Genomic DNA, 24,197 nt, shown 5'->3' on the forward strand with positions numbered 1-24,197 from the left:
GTGTGTGTGTGACAGTGAAGGAATGAGAGAGGGAGATAACTGGAATAGTGAGGTTGAAAGATTGACATTGAATAGAATGGAGGTTTATTTCTGAAGATAAAGACCGATAGGTGGAGTCCAGCAGTGCCAACTTCTTTATTTGCAAAGTCACTTTAGCGGCGTCTTAGTCTGACTTGGTGTAAGTGATTTGACAGTGAAGATAAACTCTGATGAACTACTTTATGAGCTTCACCAACATATTCTCCTTTAATACAGCTGTCTGAACAGAGTACGCCAACTTGGAGTGAATAATAGTCCACTTTGAAAGACTAATTTGCCTTTGACGATTATCCCGAGGCCTTGCAGTCATATTCGGGCTCAACAACCAGACACTGACGCCTCTAAGGTTCTGCCAAAGACCTCTACTGAGCACCTTCCGGGACTTGATGTTACCAATATAATCTTGAAGTAAGCACGGACCACCTGGCTCAGTCCCCAGACTAAAGACAGGCCTCATCTACTTCCCATCTGTCTGGCAGTGGGGTCCAGATGTGCTGATGAGGAACAATAATCAAGGGAAGATAGAAATTCTGGACAGGAATGAGCCAAATGCACAGAGTGTCCAAAAAAACTCTAAAATCCATGTTTATATTTGTATTTTTATTAGAATTCGCAGCATCTTATATTTAAATACAAGAAAAAAACAAGCAAATGAGTTTATTTCTGGATTGTTTTGGGGCCACATGTCGTAATCTGTAGCTAAATAATTTTTTCATCTGCGTCTGAATGTATTTATTCGTAAATATCAATGCATGTATTTCATGTTGGACACAGATTTTCTTATTCTGCCATCATTTCACAGAGCAGATATAGAGATGAGCAAACCAATCTTCTCTGATAGGCTGGCATTCATTATCTGCTGTCACTAGTGATTTATGAGTCTGGTGGTCCCGGGTACAGGCGACCATATGTCTCCTCATTCCTATACACACATGCGGCACCGTCCTGTTGATGATGCTCGGATTCATCATCCACAGACACAATAAACACCCCGAATAAACTTTTAATGGTATCGACAGCGGCCGGGCTCTTTCCTCCTTTCAGGCCCGGCTCTGCTAAACAAGCAGAAGAGAAAGGCTTCGATCAGGGGAGAGAAAAAGCTCCGTCGGGCAATTTTGGCTTCCTGTGAAGGGTGTTGTTGTCGTCAAACACGTACGGAGAAATTACCCCATTTCCAATTCAGTTCATCCGACACTGTGGTATTAGGCTGAAATGGAGCAAATCACATTAGGTCCAAAGATGTCAATTAGCTGGTGGGTAATCTAAATTTGCTTCCCATTGTGTTGAGTGAGTCATTATCTGGTTTCCCCCCCCCCTAAAACCATGTGAATGATAAGATGAGCATCATCAATTTTCAGCACAGTGAATACCCCAAACTATGTGTAATATAATTAGCATAAAAATGTTTCTAACTAATGTCCCCTTGATGGTCCAGTCAGTTCAGAGACCTTCTTTAAATAATTAGACTAATTTAGCCGAGGCTGTTTCACCACCATGTTCTTCCTGTGAGCACAGGCTGTGAATATATTCAGTGCCGTGGAGCTCAGCGGCCGCTTGTGTGCGGTCGCCGTCTGAGCCGCTCTGTTGTAAATGTTATCCGTTCTGGCAGCGACTCCATGTCAAATGGTGCGAGGGTGACGAAGCAGGTTATAGTCACGCTCTGTCCCCTGTCAGCCCACGTCAGGTCACCCTGCTGCCCCTAGTGGCCTGCTGGGTGTCTGTGACGCTGTGATCGGGGACAACTCGAGCAAGTGCATCAGATGGGATTAGGTCTGCTGCACACTTCGGAACTCACAAAAAGTTGCGCGATCAAATGTGATTAAAAAAATAAAGTAAACATGGAGGCGGACAGCTGGTGTCACAATGTTTTGCACTGAGAAACACCACTCATACTGATTCCAATTGACATGGGAGAGAAACATCTTATTTACGCTATCGGCAGTTTCAGTTGACAGCTCACTCTCATTGGCTGTTGGGGGTCTCGGCTCACTCACCTAATCGCTGTTCCTTTCATACTACGTGAGTCATCGAATGTTTGATATTTGCGATTTGAAATTCAGTCGGTGACATTAAGATTATACATCTAAACCCCTCCACACTACATGTTCATTGGCTCAGATAATTGTGCTCTGATCAGCCTCAGATCGGCAAGGTTGCTCTACAGAGGGCATTAGAACGGCCATGTTGGACTAGTCATTGTATACAGGCCTTTTAGACCTAGTTTCCTCAGAGCTGTCACCTGGGAAAACTCTGTAAACTCTCACAGATAAAATGTCAGATGTGTGCACAGAGATTAGGCAGATTTTATTCCAGAGTTAATAGAGTTGTGCCTGAAATCAAAGGTAATGATCATATTGTTCTGGAAATAAGCAAGTTCAATCATTCTGATGAGGATTCGTAATGTAAAAGCTGAATTCGTCTTTATGCAGAGGTGTTTCCATTATCAGACAGATGACGATACTTATAACTAAAGTTCACGTTCAAACCACTGATCACATGTTCCCTGCAGAATCATGCTAAAAATGATAGACCTGTCTTTGATTGGATCATTTAGTGCTCATTGATCTCTTGATTACCATGTTAACTGAGCTGTCAGCCCTGGCATCTGGCATCACACACTCAGACAGGGGGAAAGAAACTGGGGAGGCCGCCCCACTTGTCATGCATGGCCACACACTCTCTCCTCTCTTTCTCTTTAGGCTAGCCAACTTAATTACGCGCTAAAAACGTCTTCAAACGAGCCCACAAAGTGACGTGTACCTGTCCGCTCCGGTTTAGCTCAAGCTGGATGACAGATATGAACACAAACAGACTAAACTATGTCGCTGCTGTGGTTTACTGCACAATCATATGATGTATTAGGGGATCAGGAGACGATTTGCTAAATTTAACTGAAAGGAAAGAAAAGCATCAGATAAGATTGGAGGAGCGCAGACGTCTGAGTGATTTGTTTTGTCAAATTGTCAAACGGGCTTATCCACCTTCAGGATCAGAGAGAAACTGTTTTGAATTTTACCATCAATAAAGATTTAACGATACTATTTTAGTTCATCTGAGACTCTGATTTATGATGTAGTAAATCTGCATTTTAGCATTGAAAAGAAAAGTGCAGCATCTTTCCTCCTCACACACAAAGAGCTTTCAGTATAACTCATTTTGCCAAATATAGCTTCAGGGGTCCAGATTTTGATTTATATTCCAATCAAAACCCTTTTAGCTTGATTGGAATACAAAAAAAACTATCCAGGTATGATGTTGATTTAACAAATTAAAAGCTGCTCAATTTGACAACCGATTATATCATTTATTTATCACTGCATTGGTTTTAATGTACTGCTAAAGACCGTTTCGAAAAATGTGTCCTGCCTACAAAAATACTTTTGTTGACTTTTTAGTTTGGGTCCATGGCTCATCCACTAACATGGAGGAGGCAGGTTCCATGAGCTGTACTGCAGCCAGCCACAAGGGGGCGATTTGAAATGTTTTGGCTTCACTTTTTGCGAGCTGTCATATCTTCCATCTTTATTTGCGGTGTTAGTTACAGACAAAAAACTATTACGGTGAACAAATCCAGATTAAATCAAAGTGGTTATAATCATAGTGGCAGACCTTAATTTACCAGTTGAATGGCAGTTCGTCATATGCTTCCTCTGTCCTTTGTGTGAACCAGTTTCTTGTGTGAGGAATGAGATGAGGAGGGAGAGTGAAATACAGAGTCCAGTCAGGACTGTGTGCATGGACCCAGAACAGAGCTCCAGGTAGCAGATGGAATTTATTGATTTGGGATATATCTCTATTTTCCAAGGTCATTGACCCCAGCGTCTCCCTGTGAGGTGTCGTCAGTCTGCGCCCAACATGAATCATGACATTCTGTCCATATAGACCTGCAGAATTTTATATATTACAGTAAAATGTCATGACAGAGTACAGATAAAGACACCACAGTTGAAATCAGGCCTGGTGCACAACGCGCAATCCTTTAACTGTCATGCTTTATCCAGTGACACGTCGCCCCCCCCTCCCACTGGTTCGTATCAGAATCTGTCCCGCTGACACTGATCAATGGCAGCGGCGATGTAGAAGATGGAGGGAACAACAAAGGTATTGACAGCAAGAGATGGATTTCACGGGAAGCCGGTCAGTACAGTCGCCGGGTGATAGACTCTAGTGGGGTCTTGTCAAAGCAAATGACTTGCTTAGTCCATTTCTCATTTTTCGCCCCATCCGCTGTACCACTCGTCCTTTTCTCGTGATGAACAGCACTGCGCTGAAATTGACTGAAGTGTTCGAGTATCTTCAATTGAGGCAATCATCACAACCAGCAGCAATTATCTCATGTCGGGAAATTAACAATTTCATTGCAGCCTGGTGTCATTAACTTGAATAACATCAGACATGCACGTACTGAGAGCATAAGTGATCTGCGCTTGATTAAGATGCGTCAAAACTCCCACACTCGTTTCTAGATAAGCAAAACCTTCAACCACTGAAACAGGAAGATTTAAGAAAAATAATTGTAAATACAACAATTCAATTCATCCATGGAGAACATTTTTGACGTTGATTAAGAAATCTCGAAGACACTACTCACGCAAACTTATTAATAAATTAATTATTGGATAGGTTTATTAGCAACATTAAGATCTATAGTCGATCATTCATCGATGATACCACTGTAAGAGCCTTTTCACAACTGAAAATCCGAACCAGGGTTAAATGTTTTACATTTGATCAGGATGGTTTTAGTTCCACATTTCAATTTAGGGATTATTAGTCAGTAGTCTTTTATAGTGTCAGTTATATAAAATGTCCTTATTTAAAAGTATATAAATTGGTAGATTGCAACAAACCGAATACTCCGCTTCTGCAAAACAGAGATTTGCAGTTTTGTATCTGCAAAAAAACAACAACCAGGAAATGAATAATTCAAAATCTCAGTAATGTTCTTAATAAAACCAAAAGTGCACTCAGGGTACAGGCAAAGAAAAGAACAGGCAGAGGCTCACCAACTGATTTGGAAATTAATTGGGTGCATGGTCTATGTGTTGCAGCAATAAATGATTTTCAGATTGCATTCACACAAAAATGTCGAGCCTGCATATATCAGCCCAGTCATTGTTATGGTTCCCCGGAGACAAAGGCCGGATATTATTGAATATCAGTTGGGCACTGCCACCAGCTCCTTGTGGAATGACTCAGGCTGCAAATAATGCATTAAAGTTCAGTTCAGCGGATGTTTGCTGCTTGGATAATCCCTCCAATTGGCTCTGGTGGATGTTTTGATGGCTCCATCTCCTTCACTTACCACTTTCCAACCTGTATAAATCAACTTCACAGCTCGTGCAACTGCAGAATGCTTGAAAGTTGGGATGGAGAACTGCAAGACATTTGATTCAGGTATGTCATAAGCAGGTTTGGGCACCGGTGCCTATTGCAGATTTCGCTACCTGAGCAATGAACTGAAATATTTGCTCTGCTTCCAGGCAACATAAACATCACTGCACCTCCCTAGTTAACATTAGGTGTAGCTCTCACACTCTACATGGCTCTGACAGCACGTAACGTTAGCCTACAGTTAGCTAGTAGCTACCTCAAACTTAACACAACAACAAAATGCCTAAAGCCGAATGGTCAAAAGTGTGGCTGTGTTTCACGTGAAAGGATTCTGACGCCGGGACATGCAGCAAATGTCCAGGCAATAACTAAGGGCGGGGGAACCTGGATACATTTGAAATCAATTATTGTTGTTGGGTTAAGTTTTATTTATTGTCGGATTTTGTTATGTAAAATCGTAAGAGTTTTGCTGTATAATTAAGTTTTTAGCATCGCTATCGGAAAAAGCCCAAACTATACCCAACCCTAATGATAACAAACTTCGCTGTATCTTTGTTGCATAAAAAATGGGCCTTCCATCTAGATATAATTCTTTCCACAGTTTAAGTGGAGGTGAAATGCAGAGAACTGTCAGCGTGTGCCAACAAGTCCAGCTTTTTGGAAAATGCTGACCATTCTCCAGACTTAACCGCCGTCAGAGACGATACAGAATTCACGTCCGTCAAATCTTGTGTGGTTCTTTATCTCGACGAACACATGCCATATTTTGGCACGGCACCGTCTCATGCAGTGAGTCTATCTATATATTGCAATTTCAGATTGATCTATTATTCAACAATGTTACCCTGGAGCCTCCCAGATTTTTTTAACTATATTTTCCAACTGCCTGATATCACTCTGTTCACTGTTCATTTTGCGCTGAATGCCTCGCAGTCAGATGTTCTTAACCTTCAACGATGGGCGGCTTGCACCTGCCAAAAAATGCGTGGAGGAATACCTCTCTGTGAATCTGGAGCTATAGTCAGTAATTTATCCGACTGGGTGTTTTGCCTGCGAGCAAAGTCAAGTGCAGTGTCTTCATTGTTGGATTTTTTTCTTAAGTACATATAGAGAGCCCAGACAATGCAAATCATTTGACTGAACCTGGAATCTATTAAGTTAATTGGCCGATGGTGTCCTGACTGAGGTGATGCATATAAATCATTGGAGGCTCTTTCTATGTAAAGCGCTTACCCTCTCTCTCTATGATGAATGAATGGCTATAGCACAGACTGGTCAAGCTAATAGAACTGCGGGGAAGACGAATAGTAAGTGTTTGAAAAGGGGCAAAGTTCATGTTCAAAGTATCATGAAAACAAAAGGCTCAGTGGAAAAAATGCAATTCACGCTTCAAAGCTTACTGACTGCCCATGAAGTAATACAGGAAGTACACAAACCTGGTCTTCTTTGAGTCTTATTGACTTTAAAATGCTCTGCTCATCCATCTCACAGATATGCAAAGTAAGCAGAAGAACATTCAATGAGGCTTTTAATGAGTCTTGTTTCAGATAACCGCTCTGGTTGGATGAAATGAGGCAATACAGAGTGATTTAATGTATAGTTTGACTGTGTTTGTCAGGTATCTGTATAGTGTTTGTGTGCCTGTGTTCCACTGGATTGAATTTAGACACCAACTTCACAATATGACAAAATCAGAAGTTCGTGATAGTTTTTAACTAAGGAGCAACTTTCTATTTGTGCAAATCATTGTTCACATATGAACATTACTCAGCTTCTTTTATCCCTTTCTATAAGTATGTGGACATTGCTTTTGCAATCTGAGTTTAACTGTGCATGTTTATGTGCTTTAATTAAGCTGAGTTTGTTTGGCAGCAATGCACAGTGAGTCACACACAGAGGGAGACAGCTTAAATAGTCGGGGGAACCTGAGGGAGGAGGAGGCATTTTGGAAATGTAAAACTGAGTGACCAGTAAAGTTGCACTGAGGACAAATAACAGCATAAACAAAAAAGTCCTGATTTCTGCCTGTTAAATACACACATACATTTAGGTTTGATTAGAAAACACCTCCACCAACCTGTGGCAGAATTCAAGATTTGATTTTGATAAACATCCCAACATGATTCAAGCAGCTTAATGGCTGAAATCAGTTCATCAGTTGTTATTATTTTAATCTCACTTCTGTGTGGCGCCCTAATATTTAGTTTACTGTAAATTAAAAATGATTTGAACATTTCACTGTGTGAAGTTAAATTCAGATCTGCATTCTGTGGACCAACACAAGAATAAAGTAATCTTTAACATTGTTGTAGTAAAGGTACTATAATCTGGTGTGTATAGTTCATCTTCTTATTATGTTGGTCAATCAGCTACATGCGTGCAGATCTTGGATATAAACTGAGGTATTTGTCAACCTTTGAATGAATGACAGAAGCAATATATCCTGATACAGTCAGAATTATTGGAAATATATTATTACTGTGCCCCTCTGATTATTTTATTTCATAATAGTTTTGTTTCAGTCAGAGAGAATAAGAAAACTACAGACACAATTTTAAAGATTGCCTCTGCGATGCTTCAAATCAGAAAAATGAATGCATATAGATACAGAAATATAGGTAATAAGTACTAGTCCGAGGCCTGCAGGGACAAAACATTTGGGAAACAACACAAGTACGTGCATGACACATTGTGGTAGAGATGGAAGTGTATAATTGTGGAACACTGCACTATATAAATCTGTCTTCTGTGACAGTTGCAAATGCTTTCTAATACCTTCTCCAATTTAAATGCAAGGATCTCGGGGAACAGGCAGAGGTGATTGACAGATCCTGGAAATCATGTGGACTACAGATACTTTATAACATCAGTCACTGACAACAACCCAGTGGAATAAAAGCAACATGTTTTCCAATTACATTTGCATCAATCCGGCGAAAAAACACCAGCAGCCACACACACATAGTAAGGTATAGACGCATTTGTTTTCAAACCTCTACACATTCTGCTTCTTCTTCAAAAAGGAAAAGCATGTCACTCATTTCAAATCTGGATTTTATGCATATTTTTAGAGCGTTTGGAAATCCACAACTTTGCTTCTTTTTTTTTGCATGGCTCAATCCACCCACCCGTCCCCACTGACGCTCTTTTAAGTTGCTGTCTTCCGCAGGTACTCACTGAAAAGTAATGAGAGGCTGTAAGACACGCTCGAGGAGAAGAATCTTCCCTCCTCTCTAATCCACCAACTTTCTTAAATCAGGGAAAGGTAACAAAAACACTGCATCTTAAAAAAGAAAAAGCAATAGATCCTCATTATGAGTCAAGGCAGAAGAACAGTATTCCGATAATGCTTTATTATGTATGCATTAAAATGGTCTGGCAGGGATGTTGTTTTTTGTTATTTAGGAGAAGGGTCGGAATAACATCTGTCGGATAAATAAATAAAGATGAAATGCGATCAGGCTCTCCGAGAAAGACGGGGCGGAGCTGTGTTCTTCGATGTCTGGGAACAGAATACCTGCTTGACAGATATGGAGAGGCATTGTCATTGGAGAATTGATTTGTTGCTTTGGCAAGGGGCTGCCATTTTCAGGCAGCATCAAGACTTCTCTCCAAAATAATTTCCCGATGAGATTAAAACTGATTTTTGGTACAGAATTGTGAAATATAGAGAATAACTGTGGAAAGGGAGACATCTGGTTTTGTTTTAGTGTATTGATATTTGGTTTGTTTTGCAGTGTGTCCCACTCAATCATTGCTGTTCAACACTTACAGTAGAAGTCGCCTTTTCAAAATGTCAACGCTCTTCGTTGATTATTACTAAAACGGCTGAAGTCTTTCTTGTTTTAGTTCCAGTCTTCTTTAAATGTGAAAACTTCAGTGCAAAGACTCTAAACTCTCATGGCTCCAGGTAAGAGAGGGAGGGCCTCAGTTGTCCAAACTTCTGGATGAATTCTGCCTGAGCCTGGACCAAAGCCTCCTCATCGATGTACACCACCGGCCTCCTGACTGCGACAAAGTATTGCACCTTCCTCAGGCTCCAGCCGAGGACGTACATGAGCAGGCCACACACGGCAGCCGTCGACCTGCCCACTCCAGCGTTACAGTGAACATAGACGGTGTGGCCATTCTCCAAGAGACCTTTAAGCAGGAATACCGCCTGGGGAAGCATCCTGATACGACCTGCACAAGAAGAGAGTAACGTACAATACGTGTAAAGGAGAAGGCTGGTAATTATATCTCAATATATCCCATGGAAAGACCTCTTGTAACTTACCCTCCGTGCTCATGTCAGGTGTGGGCATCCACAGGTACACCATGCCACAGTCTTTGTACAAATGCATCATGGTGTCCGGCGTCATCGCTTCCCCAGGGTTGCGTCTGCAGTCGTAGGAGTTGTTCACCACGTCGCCCTCAGTCTGGAAGTTCATCACCGCAGTGATGCCCAAGTCATGCTTCATCTTAATCGTCACATGCTCTACCTGTCGAGGGCAGCTGCCAAGCCAAACACGTGGAAGCACCCTGCGGACAAATAAACACGTATGCATCAATCATTTACGTGTATGTTTTATAGACTGTATAAAAAGAGAGATGTTGCGTCTCCACTTCCTTTAGATTTGAGCTGGATGCAATGTTATTTAATTCTACTGTGCACTTGTCTTGTTCTTGTTCTGACTGACAGTAAAGTGAATCTGAATCTCTTGAATCCCGATCTTGCATTTAAGCTGATCAACTAGTTTAAGCAGGTCTCCAATCAGTCTCAAAATGTCTCACCTCTCTCTTCTATCCTACCTTCCTCCCTCAGAGCAATGAGGTTTTATTGACCTCCTGTCCCTCTAATCTTCTTCCTGACCACTGTGGTCGGTGGCAGACTCCATTTAGCGCTCATTAGCATGCACAAAGTCAACAGCCAGAGGAGGTGACACATAAAATGATGAAACGACGGCTGTTAATCTGTGATGTTTCAGAGTCACACTGCAGTGAGAGCCTGTGGTCTGGACTTGTTACCAGATGATCTGTGCGTGTGTGTTTTAAACCTAAAAATACCTTCAAAACAGCATTCAGATGAATCAAATCTTCTTTCCTCACCACTGAAGAATTATACCTTTTTTCTTACTCTGAGTTTAAATATGTCTAAAGGTATAACCCTGACTTGTGCAGAAGCTGTTTTAATATTTTTCTTTGTATAAATAACAGTTTCACTATTTCAATCTATTAAAGTAAAATCAAATAACAAGGTCTCTTGTTTTACGTTGTCATTTTATGACTGCATAACTTAATCTAAATGAAAATGATGTCTCTTCGGTCTCTGTTTGTTGAAATATGCCACTTGTTCAGTTTTTAAAAAAGGCTGCATAACTCTGAGGCCCTCTCTCCTTTGAACATTAGAGAGGAGGCACCAGATTAAAGTTGAGTTAAATTCCCTTTGAATCGTATAATGATTTACTACAGAGGTGAGTCTGAATCATACTCGGGGCAACACGGATGCAAGGTTGGCGAGACTCATTTAAAAAGCTATTTATAGGCCAGATAAAAGGGCACAGTGCTTCCTACTGAACAGGGGTCCTTGACATAAGCCTTGTAAGGTCTTGGGGCACAAATTAGAACCTGATGGCAGCAGCCAACACTGTTTATTCCCATGCAACTTTATTAGCTCACTGCTTCAGGGGTCTGGGGTTAATTTGGGCTGTACCTGGGATGCTCTCTGTGTATGACATTGTGAAAGGAAGGCGTGCATGGGGTAGGTGGAGCCATTGCATGCTGGATGTTTTGAGGTTTCGAGGGGACTTTTGGGGGGGGGGGGGGGTTCTCTCAACCTGAGGGGCCGACATTGAACCAAAATGAACCCCCTGAAATTGCGGTATTTTAATCTTCAAACGATTATTGTCACAAAGTGAATACTGTTCATACACACCACTATATGAAGCACAAACACACATTTAGACATTCTCGTCATCAACCAAACCTCTAAGACTACGAAGCCTGTGGCAGCAAGCTAGTGGCACAGGGCCTCGTTAGGGGATCTCTGACCATGGTGTCATTATAGTTCACTGTACGTAACCAATCATGGAAATTAAGGGGGTTGTCACAAAATTCTCATTGCTGTGGATTAATGTAATCAGCCATTTTCAGGGGGTCCCTTTCAGCTCCAGGAAATTGTCTGATTTGCCTAACCTGTTGCAACGGCCCTGGTTGAGTATATGACCATTTATTTTCCTAAATTACAGATTTAATTCCACGAATGTAAACATGAATCCTCTGCACTGTTAAAATGATGAAACACTATCTGATAAAGATTCCACTGTAAATATTATGAAAGGTTTAGCTTTATTTTGACTTAGTAACTGAGGATTAATGCAACTCTTCAAGGTGGAAGCTGTAAATGGCTGAATAGAGTCAAAGTCATTGAGATGTTATGAGCTGACAAACGACTTACTATCTAATAGACCTGTCAGATAAAAAAAAAACAAGGACTACAAAGAAGACATTGTTTAACTATCAGTCACCTATACTAAAAGAGACAGTTACTGAATGAGTTGCCTTGAAAATAAAAATGAATTTTCTGATTACCATACCTGCCCTCTCCACTGACATGGCCAACAAGCTGGATGAGTTAATAATCTCACTGCTCGTGGTCGACTTATTTAAAGAGCGATCGTTTTCAATGTGACAGACAGTGATTAGAACTAAATGGCAGAGAGCAAGGTTAAAAAACAAGGGAGCGAACAGAGGGCATTGCCTGCCCTGCAACAAAAAGGTAAAGCTGTATTTGTATAGCACTTTTTAACAGTTACAAAGGGCTTCACAGAGGCGTAAAAATAAATTCTTAATATTTGTAATTCACCTGTTGATGAAAGCTCATTTTTAAGAATTGATTTGAAAGCAGTAAGTGATGTAGCAAATCTAATCTGATCTTGGTCAGAGTTATGGTGTCTGTTCCCTAAAAGCACAACATGACTGCCCTGTGCGCTTTGCAGCACACTGAAGTACAACAGAAGTATTTGCTGGGACAGATTTAATATCTGAATGAAGTTTAATTCAAGCTTTCTCTAAGGACACATATTAACACAAGATCCTTACTATAGAAGATCAGTTATGTGTGGAAACTGTAAAAAAAAAGATGAGGGTAGAGGAGCTGATTTAATCCTCACACTTCCAGCATGGATACATTCACTGCATGGCCCCCAGGGGACCAGATTAACTTTTGTTATTATTAACTTTGGTATCAGATCTCACATCAGCAAGGCAAAAAACTTTCAACAACTATCAAATTTCTTTGGGTGTTTGTTTGTATTTGCTACAGACCACAAGGTTATTTTACACTTTTGTAATTTGTACCTGTTTTCACCCCTGTCTGGTTGTTTGTTTGTTTGTTTGTTTGTTTGTTTGTTTGTTTGTTTGTAAGTGGGAATACACAAGAACTACTGGAAAAGGTAACCACGGAACTTGCTGGAAAGATGTGGTATGGTTAAGCGAAGAACCCATTTAACTTTGGTGCAGATCCAGGAATGCTTGTTTTTCACTTAACATTGTAATATTGGGTGTTTTTCAACATTTTTGTTTACTTCTCAAAGAATAATTCATGGATCTGGATAAGGAAAATCAGACATGTTAGGTGTGCGTGAAATTTGGTGCAGATCAAAATAAAAATCTGGTTCTAGTGAATTGAAATGTGGATTCATAAGGGGACTGTTGGGTCATGTCGGACGTATGCGCTCTACTAAGTACCATTGGAATTTTAGGTCTTTTTTTCATCGGGGAATCAATCTATTAACACCTCTAATCCCCAATAATACAAAAATGATATCATGGTTGTTAAATCTATGATATATCCAGATGAAAGAATGAGATACAGGTACAGAAGCTGTGCAGCATTCAACAATCCAGATCATGGACTGTGAAAACATAAATATATCATCAAAGTCTGTCAGTGCATTGTCTCTGGTATAATACTTGATTGACTCCCTTGACAAAATCAGAGATAAAGCTCAACAACAATAACAACAACGAAACACCCTGAAGGCTGGTAAACATCCTGATAAATGACACCTCAGCAGTTGGCACCCATGCTGCCCTCTTTAACGCTCATGCAGGGAGGGTTTCTGTAGTTTTACCTGGAGAAATGCATGGCCGCCTGACCCGCCACACCCAAATAAAAGCGGGTGGTATGTTTCATCTCGTCTGTGTGTCCAGTTTCCTCTATCCAGTGGCCAATCGGGTGGCAGTACACTCCGTCCACCACGTTCCTCTCATCATATGAACAGAACCTGTCATGGCTGGGGCCGCTACCTGGTGACAAAGAAGACAGCACTTGTGTAAGTTAGTGACCAAATATGGATGTTTCTTGTTTAAAAGATGTCTCTTCTGAACAAATACAGTCTCATGTCACCTATGTTTTTCTGTAAGGGACGAAATACAATGTGTTGTTTTGCATTAAATAGGAAAAGCATCTTTGTAGCATCAGGAACAGATGGACAAAATGTTTCTTAAACTTGAAGCTTTAACTCCAAAAAAGATAGTTGTGAAATATTGTACACTTAAATCCTCCATATTCATCAAGCAGGTACAGTAACAAGTAATTTATCTAGTTACTATGGATACAAATACAGAGCATTTACTTATTAAGCAGAAAATATATAATCAGATTAAAAAATATGTTGCAGTGTTATACACAACCAACCTCCACCAAAATGCACCAGCATTAAATTCTTGTAAAGGTGTCTAAAATCAATAACAATAATGATCCAGTAATATAATATAAATAACATCATAGTCTAAACATGCTCATTAAGTCATTACTAACTACACATGTTGCACAAGTAGGTCATAGTTCTACTCAATATTGTATTTAGTTTATTGCACCGACATATTATTCATCCATAGAAAACGTCTGTACGACGTGTTTTTTTAAATCTCTTTTATATATGAGGATTCTTTTTCTATTCCTATTATATTTAACATACGATGAGATAATAGTTTATTTGTTATTTTACTAGGAAACGTGCTGTGTTGCACCAGCAAAAACAGACACCTGTCGAAGTGACATGCAATATAAATGCAGTGAAATATAAAAACATAAATAGAATATAAATAATATAAACACAGTGAGCAGAGTATATACAGTATCACATATCTCTCACCACATTTCTTCCTGCACTGCAACTTTGTTTGTACAGCAGTGTCTAGATTTAATTTCCTCTATAATATCAATAATAATTTAGTAATATTTGCAGAATAATACATTTCAAATTTTGCATGTAGACTTTATTACATGCAATGAAATATTTGATACATCGAACAGTTACTTTTACTACAAAACTCCACTGATATTTAAAAGTAGATGTGCAGTGAAGTCAAAGAGCCAGGTTGCTGAATTACAAGTGTCGCTGTACCGCCATCATGAGGCGACAGGCGCACATTACACAGTACAAACCAAACATGGCGGAGTTGTTTTGGTGCTTTTCTCGTGAATCGCAGCTTTGAGCGTGAACATCCTCACAGGAGCTCAGTGCTGCTGTGTTACCTTCCCAGATGTAACAGCCTCTGGTTCTTTGCAAGAACTTGAACCACAGCGCGTCTTTCACCGGCTCCTCCAGCTGCACGTCGCCGAGCCACAGGTTCGGTTCATGCGGCGACAGGAGCTCGTGTGCGGGCTTCATGTGCACCGCTCTGTCCGGGTCCCACCGACCCATCTCCTCACGAGAGCCCAGGACCAAGAGCTGCACGTCCGCACTGTCCGGAGCGAGAATGACCCCGAATCTGAACAACATGGTCACGGGTGTTTAACACGGCACGGCACGGTTATTATAGTCCCTGTTAGATTATAGCGCGGTTAGTATTCAGTGGAGTCGATAGTGTTTGGTGTCGCCTAAATATAACACACACACACACACAAGTTTGTAATTCTATCTTAGTGAGGACACAGATTGGTATAATGCATTTCCTAGCCCCTTATCCTAACCAAAATGTCCTCACTTTACCAAAATGCCCTCACTTAACCCAACATGTCCTCGCTTTATCCAAAATGTCCTCTTCGCCAACATGTCTTCACTTTCCACAACATGTCTTCACTGTCCCAATGTTTCCTAACTTTCCCCAATATGTCCTCACTTTCCCCAAAGTGTCCCTTGCTCCCCAACATGTCTTTACTTCCCCCAACATGTCTACACTTTCCACAACATGTCCTCACTTTCATAAAAAAGTCTTCACTTTTCCAAACATGTCTTCACTTCACCCAAATTGTCCCCCCCCCCCCCTTCCCAAAATGTCTGATGCATCTCTGTCCAGATGTATTTATTTTAAAGAGCCCTAACATAATGGTTTCAACATGTGCATCAGTCATGCACTTTACTTCTGATGGACATGAACTGATAAATTATGCATGATGTTATAAAAATAAAGGGAGGTTGCAAATATGAGCGACTATAAGTTTAATGGATTCGAAGTTGAATACAGGTGACAGGAACCAATTATACACAGTACATCTTTATCTTTATTGTTTAAGCAAAGAATTCATGTATTTCCCCAAAACATAACATCAGTGTGTTTTCTTACAGCTAATTCATCTCTGCCATTGTGTCCATTACAGGAATGGAAAAAGCTAAAACTTAATGGTAGAAAAGAGTAAGAAGTAACATTATATATCCCCTTTTTGTTTAATATGGTCAGAGTAATGTTTAAGCTATTATTTCCTACGTCCATCAATTAAGTTATTGCTGAACAACCACACCACAGGCCCACATATCAACTAAAATATGTAATCACATCATGCAACACCTACCCACAACAAAAACACCTCCCAGGATGAAATACAGTTGGTTAATGATACAGAATTGATCTCTCTGACTTTCTCAAATAGACACGCTGTTCTCAATGCGAGAAGGGTGCAGATAGTCATAGGGCACTTCAAGGTGTGAGTTTCTCTCTGTGATTTCTTCACCGAGGTATGACAACTCCGCTTGAAACTCCTGAATCACCTGTGTAAGCTCAGGCTCGTCAAATCTTTTCTCAGGATATTGACCCAAAGGAATCTGCCGAAATGACAAAGTCGAGACAGAAATATTACAGCGACAGAGTTTATCATGGTGCAAAAAATGACAAATTCTTATTGAATTATGCAAGTATGAATTAACAAATGCATTAATATTTAAATAAAACTTACAACACTACTGTAGTCGCCTGAAAGTTGATTTATTAACACTGATGTGGCGACAGTCTCTCCAACATTCGGGATGGTCTCCATAATTGTCTCCATGCTTGACTGCCCCTTGGTGGTCGGAGGAGGTTTGTGCAATAGCAATGCGGCATTCAGCGTCCAGAAGTAGAAGTCAAACTAGATGATGAGAGAAGTTTCAACATGCATGTAATGTATGATTAAACATTTTTGTATTTATGTATTATTTTATTTCATGTAGTTATGTTGTGGCAAATTTGATGTCAAACTAATTGAATCGACTGAATCTCATTAAAAGTTACAAAAAAGTGATGTAAATGTAGGAAATGAAACCTGATAGTTGAAGAAACAGATTACACATCTGCCACACGTCCCATATATTTGAAATGTGAAAACAAACCTCAATACATATTCCAGTGTCCTAACTTTTTCACTCTTGCCTCACCTGTCCATTATTGACTGCTGCATGTTGAACCGACACTGTGAAGATGACCATGGTGATGAATCTTATCAATTCCTCAATGGAATGAAAGGAGGATGGGAATCCTGTCGGCAGCACCACCATCATTAGTTAATGTTCGGCATTCACAATTTGCATTGGACATTTTTTATAGACTATATGTTGTATACAGAACATGGGTTAAATACCTGAGGCTTTGTTGCTCAAGAGGCCGTAGGTGAATATCTCATGGATCCAATCCTGCAGCTCTGTGTCTTTACAGACGTCAGCGTCTGAGGGATAGTAGTACTCCACTGCTGCCCTCACAAAGCTGGTTAACACAAAACAATGTGATTCTGAGTAATTATGTGGAAAAAAGAAGTCCCTATCAAAACCCACAGACTGAATTTAAACATGGACATCATGACAGCTCCCCAAAAGTGAGGCCAAAGCATCTCAATCAACACCTGGTGTTTCTCCGACCAGACACCTAGTGCAAAGTATGTAAAATGTCTTCCACAGGATTCACCGCCAGCTAGTGGTTGCTTTAATTACATTTCTAATACAAAAATGAAAAAAACAAATCTCAACAGTATATAAATACATTAATTCCTGTCTCCTACATGCTGCACCACTTCTTTACTGAACACAAGCTGTTGATTGTAAAACAGATCAGTGAGGATATCTGCAATATTTATTACCTAAATTTGAAGTTACCTGTTGATGATGGACCACAGCTTCAATCCATCATCTCTGTAGTAGAAGTTGGGGATTGACTCCAGTCCTCGTGCAGCAATGTTCTCTGGCAGACAGACGGAGCTGTAGGTCATTTCACGGAGGGACCTTCTCATGATCTCTATCATCCCCTCAATTCCAACTGTACTCTAATAACAAATTATACAGAAATATTTACCATGAGACAAATATAACTTTGTTGTAAATCTTATAGAAATTCAGTTTTTCAACAGTTCAAGATGAATAGAATAGTCCGGCTTTGTATTATATATGTGAAAGAGCCTTACTATTTTAAAGATCCCATCAGGTCCTATTAGATCGACACGGCCTTGAATGTTTATGTCGAGAGTGGACTTGAAGTGTGGAAACAACAGCTGAAGAGAAAGGGTGGAAAATGTTAAACGTCAAGTTAAGGTGCTTATTTAAGCCAGAATGGCACAGAATCTACAACAAAAATGGGTTCTTCCCTGACCCATACCATATCTTTCCCACCAACTTAATCTGTTTGGTAGTTTTTGTGTGATATATTTATAACAAACAAGGAAATAAACAGCAGACAGCACATCCTGGCTGTGTTGATCAGCAAAGAGAAGACACAACCATAACAAAACAGGTTTCCCTCAACTCATGAACAAAAACCTGACATACCAGTCAAACATCAGGTCAGATCCAAAAGAAAAACACACATACGAGCAGAGTGATCTCTGCTGTGTCGTTGTACCTTGTAGAGGGGATGAATCACAGGGAAGCAGCGCAGAGTGGCGACAGTGTAGACCTCTCCCATGAAGTGAGTATTCATGAGGTGATGGACGGCTTCATGATCCATTGTATCTGCGTTTTTGATATAGATCTTGGCCAGCAGCCAGTCGGTCTCCAGGTCGCTGGGCAGAAAGATGGGATTCTTCTCTGAGGGCTGTTGATGCAGCTGGAATGTGATGAAAAAATATTGACTTTAAAATGGTTGAAGAGTGAAACAGGACTTTTGAAAAAATTTTATAAAAATAATAATGTAATTTGGAAAATAATATGATTCAATGACCACACTGGATTTTCATATAAATATACCTGTATTGCAATTGGCATCAGTTTGTTTTCTGGGTTCAAGTAGAACAAACAGAGACCAGAAGTCACAGTCAGAGATTCTCCATTGTAGAGATAAGTGGGGATTCCATCCAGCTTCTTTTGGTCATAGAGGAATATATTGCCTTTCTGTATGGGAAGGAATCAAGACGCAACACAGATTTGTAATCAATCAATGGATCAATCCATCTTAAATCATTCCTTTCAAACTAAACTAATGCATTCAAAGTGCTTTACAGGTGATTGACAAAACATAAGATGGTAAAAAGGAATTGAAAATAAGTTTAAAAAAAATTAAGATTTAAAGACTAACGCATAGCAAAGCAATCATTAATGGAAAAGACAGCAATCAAACAAAGTTAAGAAATTAAATATATGTATAATTAAACCATAAATTATAAAACACTACATTAAAGCCAAACTAAATATTAACAAATCTGAGGGGTCTTCCCCCCCAGCTTCATAAACCACATGCATTTCAGATGCTTTGTTGGTTTAGTGGATGTTTCACATATGTAAGCAACTTAATTTATATTTTATTTATTTTATAATTTTGTTAGTATGAATTAATTGATGTTGTTTATCGTACAGAAAAAGCATCCATTCATCCATCGACCTATTGTGACCTTAAATGGCTCTTGGATCCCTGTGTTTGAATGTGCTCACCAGTAGGTCTGTGACCCAGTCAACTTTAAACTATCTGTACCAGTAACAGTATTACACATTAACACGTTCTATAGTCTTTTTTATAGTCTTTTTCAATACTAACAGGTAGCCAGTGTAAAGATTTAAAAAAGGTGTGATGTGTGCTGTCCTTTTGGGATTCGTCAGCACTGGTGAGGCAGAGTTTTAAATTAATTGTCACTGATTAATTGTGTTCTATGTTGTTTGTTGTCTCTGCTTGTTATAAAAACATGCATTTGTCTGTGTTGCTCAAAGAGAAACGGCATCACTTTGACAATAATCTTCAAATGTTAAATTGCTGTTTTCAAGCTGAATCAATGATTCAAGGATTTTTCCTCCAATGAAAAGATTATTTTATTCTCTCTTCTTTCTTACCCCAATTTCACTCATCAGACTGCTGCCCTCAGCCAGGAACGGCTTCACCATCTCTTCTGTGACAGGAAAGTTTGGGGGGAGCTCTGAACAGCGCTTGATCAAAGTGGGGTTGATTCCGTTCAGGAACTGGAATCCGTAAAAGTCATCCTCCTTCCAGTGCTCTGCAACGTACTCTGAAAAAAGAAAAGAAACAGAGATATAAGGTTTTACCTGCTCAGGTTTGATGTACGACATGATCCTAGTCATAAAAAATTCATGTTTTTTTAATTTTGAAAAAAACTAGAAGACATAAGTTTTAATTTCACAAAAAAGAAGAAAATGTATTCAACATTATCAGCTGATTTCAATAGATTTCAGTGTTGAAATTTGAGATGCAACAACCATAACAAGGGATATGGAATGATGAATGTGCCTGTGGGAAAATAAACTGTAGTTAGGTGTTAACTAAACAATTTAAATTATTTAATGCTCGATAACTAATTCAATATTATATATGCATATATACTATATTCAATTTTCTTTTTTCAGTGCATTGTAAAGTTTTCAAAAAACCTAAGTAAAACTGTTCATAGAATAAATGTTGGTCACATCGTAGGTGCATTGTTTTTCACGATATCGAAAAGTATGTTGGAAACATTTAGCCCATATATTATAACATATGAATGATTGGTTTAACTTTGGAGGTAAGCTTAGTCAATTCACATGTGTGGTTTACAGCAATGAGTCCATATATAAGCTGTATAATAATCAGCTTTGGAGATTTAAATGATTACCAATCTGCCAATTTCTGTTAGATCACTTGTGAGCTGATAATTCTGTGTGTCCCACATCCTAACATGTAGCCACTTGTTACTGTATTTCTACAGCGGTTCTCCAGTCACATTCACAGCCACCAGACGCCAGGGATCAGACCACCGAACCTCTGGTTAGTAAGACAACCTCTACCTGCTGAGCCACAGCCACCCCTGATTTGTGAAATCAAAGAGGACAAGACATTTCTGTTGAGGAAGTCTATGATCTAATCTGCAGTACTGGAAAACATGAAATACCTGACATTGCTGTCTTTTCAAACTTAAAGAGTCTTTTCAGGTCGTCGACATTTTCCCATTTTTCGGTGGATCCGACCATTCCCTTAAATTTGAATTTCAATCCACTGAATTAAGACAAGGGAAAGAGAAAAAGAGAGCGTGAGTATATGGGAACCAGTTTGTGTTGAAAATCTTTATCTACAGTCGACCCACAGTCGTTTGGTTGTGTCTTGCATTTCGTCCGTTTTGGTCTTAGAGAAGCGGATTTCAGCTGGTAGCTCAGACTCATTTTCAAAACTGCATGTGTGGAGTAGTCCTTCAGCTAGAGGCTTCCACCTGAAAAAAACAAAGGAACAAAGTTACATAAAAGTAAATGGTCTCAAAGCGGACATGCCTGGATCTGTAGGTACAGGACCTACTGTGCTGCACACTTACTGGTACAAGCTCTTTTGAAGTGTCAGCTCTTTTTTCCGGTGCTCAATCAACAGGGGATGGTCGTCCTCAAGAAACTTCATGGCTGAGAAGTGAAAAGAACGTTACGGCAGTCAAATTTCAACTGTAAAAAAATTAAAAAATGTTATATCCCCCAAAAATATATAATGTTTAATAAAAAAGATCTATAAAATGAATAATAATATAATATCAGACCTCGCCCTCCTCTCAGCTCCACATACTCTCCCCTGGAGATCCATCTGTGACAGGGGAAGAGAATTACGTCTCCCTCTGGAGTCGTCACCTCTATGGTGGAGCAGTACCACTCGTCTTCTGGGAAAAAGAGACGGGGATCCTTCTCCACCTTGACCAGCAGAAGTTTCCCCAGAGATGAACTGGTTTTCACCGTGTAGGTCCCGGTCTGGAAGTAAGAGTTAATGTAAATATAAACAGTGAAGTAAGTGCGACATCGGTTGAAAAGGGTTCGGTTTGATGTTATCAGTCTCACAAGCATTTCTCAGTACACAGAGATAGACAAACATGACAGCTGGCTGGTGAAAGTGGGACAAACACCACACCTTGAATAAACCTACGAAACAAAACAAGTGGTTGAAATTTGCTGAAAGACCGCCCATAAATGTGATCCACAAAAATGTTATCATTTTGTTCTGGCAGAAATCTTCTCATCTTCACTGAAAATTGGTGTTGATCGAACTTTGATTAAGTAGAAACTATATAAGATAGAATATAGAATGTTTAAATTGACAGAAAAATCTGAACCAGGGAGAAAGCGTACCAGTAGAAATGGGCCTTTGTGAGAGATTTAAAAGAGTATAAGGAGTTTGTTGGACTGACCCCCTCAAGGATATTGATCCAGAGAGTGGGAGCCCTGACAGGAAAGGCCTGGTCACCTTTTGGATGTACTATCCCTTTAATTTGTGAATAGATTTTAGAGTGTCGTGCAGGTGGATTTAACTTACTTTCCCGGTGCAGAAGTCTTTGCCAAAGTTGTCCAGATCAGTTTTCTCACTCTCTCCGTCACTTCCAATTAGAGTGACAGAAACGTGATCCCATGTTCCTGCACTTGGCATGTCACCTGTTGACACCTGTAGCTTGTACTCAGCCATGGTCACTCAGTGGATCCGGTCCAGAAAAACTACCAAAATACCAGGTCCAGATTTTTCCTCTCCGTGCTCTGTTTTCTTGCTCTCTGCCTCTTTTCCTCACAACCCTCCACCCTATTTAAGACCTTTACAAGACCACACCTCTTTTGGTCTTTTAAATGGTTCGGTAAGACAACTCACATTCCAACGTCCATTGCAGCAGAACAGGTTTAGTGTTTGGCATCTAGGCTCCAACTTAATCACACCCCCATATGATTACACAGGAAGGATGGGAGTGATGAGCAAATACTTGTAACCCTGTAGGGAGCCTACAGGTGGATGCTGGGGTGGTGGAGGGGCTGAAGCAACTGGTAGCAATACTGCAGCAGCAGTGCGAGCAAAGGGGATGATGGGAAATTTCTCTCTGCTTAAATAGACCACCCGATAAGGTGGGTGTGTATTATAGATGGTTGTGGAGAGTGAGGTATGTCACATGATGTATGTCACATGATTGGAGCAGCGCAGCTTGAGTTGGCAGCCTGAACTAGTTCGCAGGCGTCGCTCCAAAGGTGGTTGGAACATGTGTTTCTGTTTTTTTTTGTCAGCTTGAAGTCCTTTACAACAGGATATGACACTTATTTGCTCAGGTTTGTCCTGTTGCTTTGTCTGCACTAGTTCACATCTTTTTACATGTTTTAAATTAACTCAAAAGTACTGACTTTGTACTCAAAGACCGAACTCCTCTGATCGGTTGAGATGTGACCTTTTAGCAGGGGTGTTTCCAGAAACTTTTGGGACTTTAAGAGACCTGCTTGGGGACCCTACACAATCGTTATCTCTTATGTAATCAGCCATTCTCGGGGCAGGTGGAATCAATTCAGGGCCTCAGGTAATGACCTGATTTGCATTTAGCGCTGCAACATTTCTGCCTGGTACTGATAATAACAGGTTTGGTCATGCTGAGCCACGCCCACTAACCTGACCTGATAATATTAACATTCACATTCTTTTTTTGCAGTGAAATACACACAGCAATAAAGAATCACTGAATTCTAACTGGCCTGTGGAGAGTTAAGAGTTAATGTAAATACTTTATTTCATTGAATCAATTTCTGGGAAAGTCTACAGTATAAAGTAATGGTATATTTATTTTTTCATTTTCTTAATGCTCACCTGTAGAGGAGTCACCAGCAGCACATCCAACAACCTGTGAGTCCTCTCATTGTCTGTGTGGTGATTACTCCCAGAGAAATTTCCTTCCAGATTCTTCTCATGTCAGTTCAAGATACTGAACCCCAAATTGCCCCTTAAGGCTGTGCTGCTGTATGAGTGATGTATGATCCACATAGATGCACTGTATGAGTGTTTGTGCAAGTGGTAAGACTATATTGTAAAGCGCTTTGAGTGGTATATAAATACACACCATGTTCTGTACACAACATTAAAAGTTCAAAAGAAATTGAATACACAGTATATAAATTCTATAAACACAGTGAGCAGAGTATATACAGTATCACATATCATTCACCACATTCCTCTTGCACTGCAAATGTGTTTGTACAGCAGTGTCTATATCTAATTTCCTCTATAGAATCCATAATAATGTATGATATATTTCTAATTTTGCATGTATAATATTTTGCATGCAATAAAATATTTGATACATCGAACAGTTACTTTTACTACAAAACTCCACTGATATTTAAAAATAGATGTGCAGTGAAGTCAAAGAGCCAGGTTACTGAATTACAGATGTCGCTGTACCGCCATCATGA

The 24,197-nt window shown here is 39.9% G+C and overlaps 2 protein-coding genes across 2 annotated transcripts; both read right to left on the bottom strand.

The window, feature by feature from the left end:
• Positions 1 to 8,053: 8,053 nt before the first annotated feature.
• On the bottom strand, positions 8,054 to 15,222 carry epm2a (EPM2A glucan phosphatase, laforin). Its single transcript, XM_034579370.1, has 4 exons — positions 14,897 to 15,222; positions 13,488 to 13,662; positions 9,650 to 9,894; positions 8,054 to 9,555 (listed from the first exon to the last, which is right to left on the bottom strand). The coding sequence occupies exons 1-4, from the start codon at positions 15,141 to 15,143 to the stop codon at positions 9,272 to 9,274; spliced, it is 951 nt and encodes a 316-aa protein (XP_034435261.1). The 5' UTR covers positions 15,144 to 15,222; the 3' UTR covers positions 8,054 to 9,271.
• A 796-nt stretch (positions 15,223 to 16,018) lies between these two features.
• Positions 16,019 to 22,446, bottom strand: LOC117758044 (hydroperoxide isomerase ALOXE3-like). Its single transcript, XM_034579365.1, has 14 exons — positions 22,300 to 22,446; positions 21,536 to 21,740; positions 21,323 to 21,404; positions 21,101 to 21,223; positions 20,909 to 21,012; positions 19,860 to 20,032; positions 18,786 to 18,929; positions 18,442 to 18,645; positions 18,008 to 18,094; positions 17,703 to 17,869; positions 17,195 to 17,316; positions 16,992 to 17,092; positions 16,535 to 16,705; positions 16,019 to 16,403 (listed from the first exon to the last, which is right to left on the bottom strand). The coding sequence occupies exons 1-14, from the start codon at positions 22,444 to 22,446 to the stop codon at positions 16,224 to 16,226; spliced, it is 2,010 nt and encodes a 669-aa protein (XP_034435256.1). The 3' UTR covers positions 16,019 to 16,223.
• Between the last annotated feature and the right edge of the window lie 1,751 nt (positions 22,447 to 24,197).

The sequence above is a fragment of the Hippoglossus hippoglossus genome, chromosome 24, assembly GCF_009819705.1.
Source record: "Hippoglossus hippoglossus isolate fHipHip1 chromosome 24, fHipHip1.pri, whole genome shotgun sequence".
NCBI classification, from domain to species: Eukaryota; Metazoa; Chordata; class Actinopteri; order Pleuronectiformes; family Pleuronectidae; genus Hippoglossus; species Hippoglossus hippoglossus.

What these genes read in the sequence shown, in the direction of transcription:
- epm2a (XM_034579370.1), bottom strand. Translation starts at nt 15,143, where the DNA reads ATGTTGTTCAGATTCGGGGTCATTCTCGCTCCGGACAGTGCGGACGTG. An exon ending in AGGCTGTTACATCTGGGAAG is followed by an intron (nt 13,663 to 14,896) that starts GTAACACAGCAG and finishes CTTTGTCACCAG; the next exon opens with GTAGCGGCCCCAGCCATGAC. An exon ending in GCGGCCATGCATTTCTCCAG is followed by an intron (nt 9,895 to 13,487) that starts GTAAAACTACAG and finishes ATTTGTCCGCAG; the next exon opens with GGTGCTTCCACGTGTTTGGC.
- LOC117758044 (XM_034579365.1), bottom strand. Translation starts at nt 22,446, where the DNA reads ATGGCTGAGTACAAGCTACAGGTGTCAACAGGTGACATGCCAAGTGCA. An exon ending in GGAGCTGAGAGGAGGGCGAG is followed by an intron (nt 21,405 to 21,535) that starts GTCTGATATTAT and finishes TTCACTTCTCAG; the next exon opens with CCATGAAGTTTCTTGAGGAC. An exon ending in CTTGAGCAACAAAGCCTCAG is followed by an intron (nt 17,093 to 17,194) that starts GTATTTAACCCA and finishes TGCTGCCGACAG; the next exon opens with GATTCCCATCCTCCTTTCAT.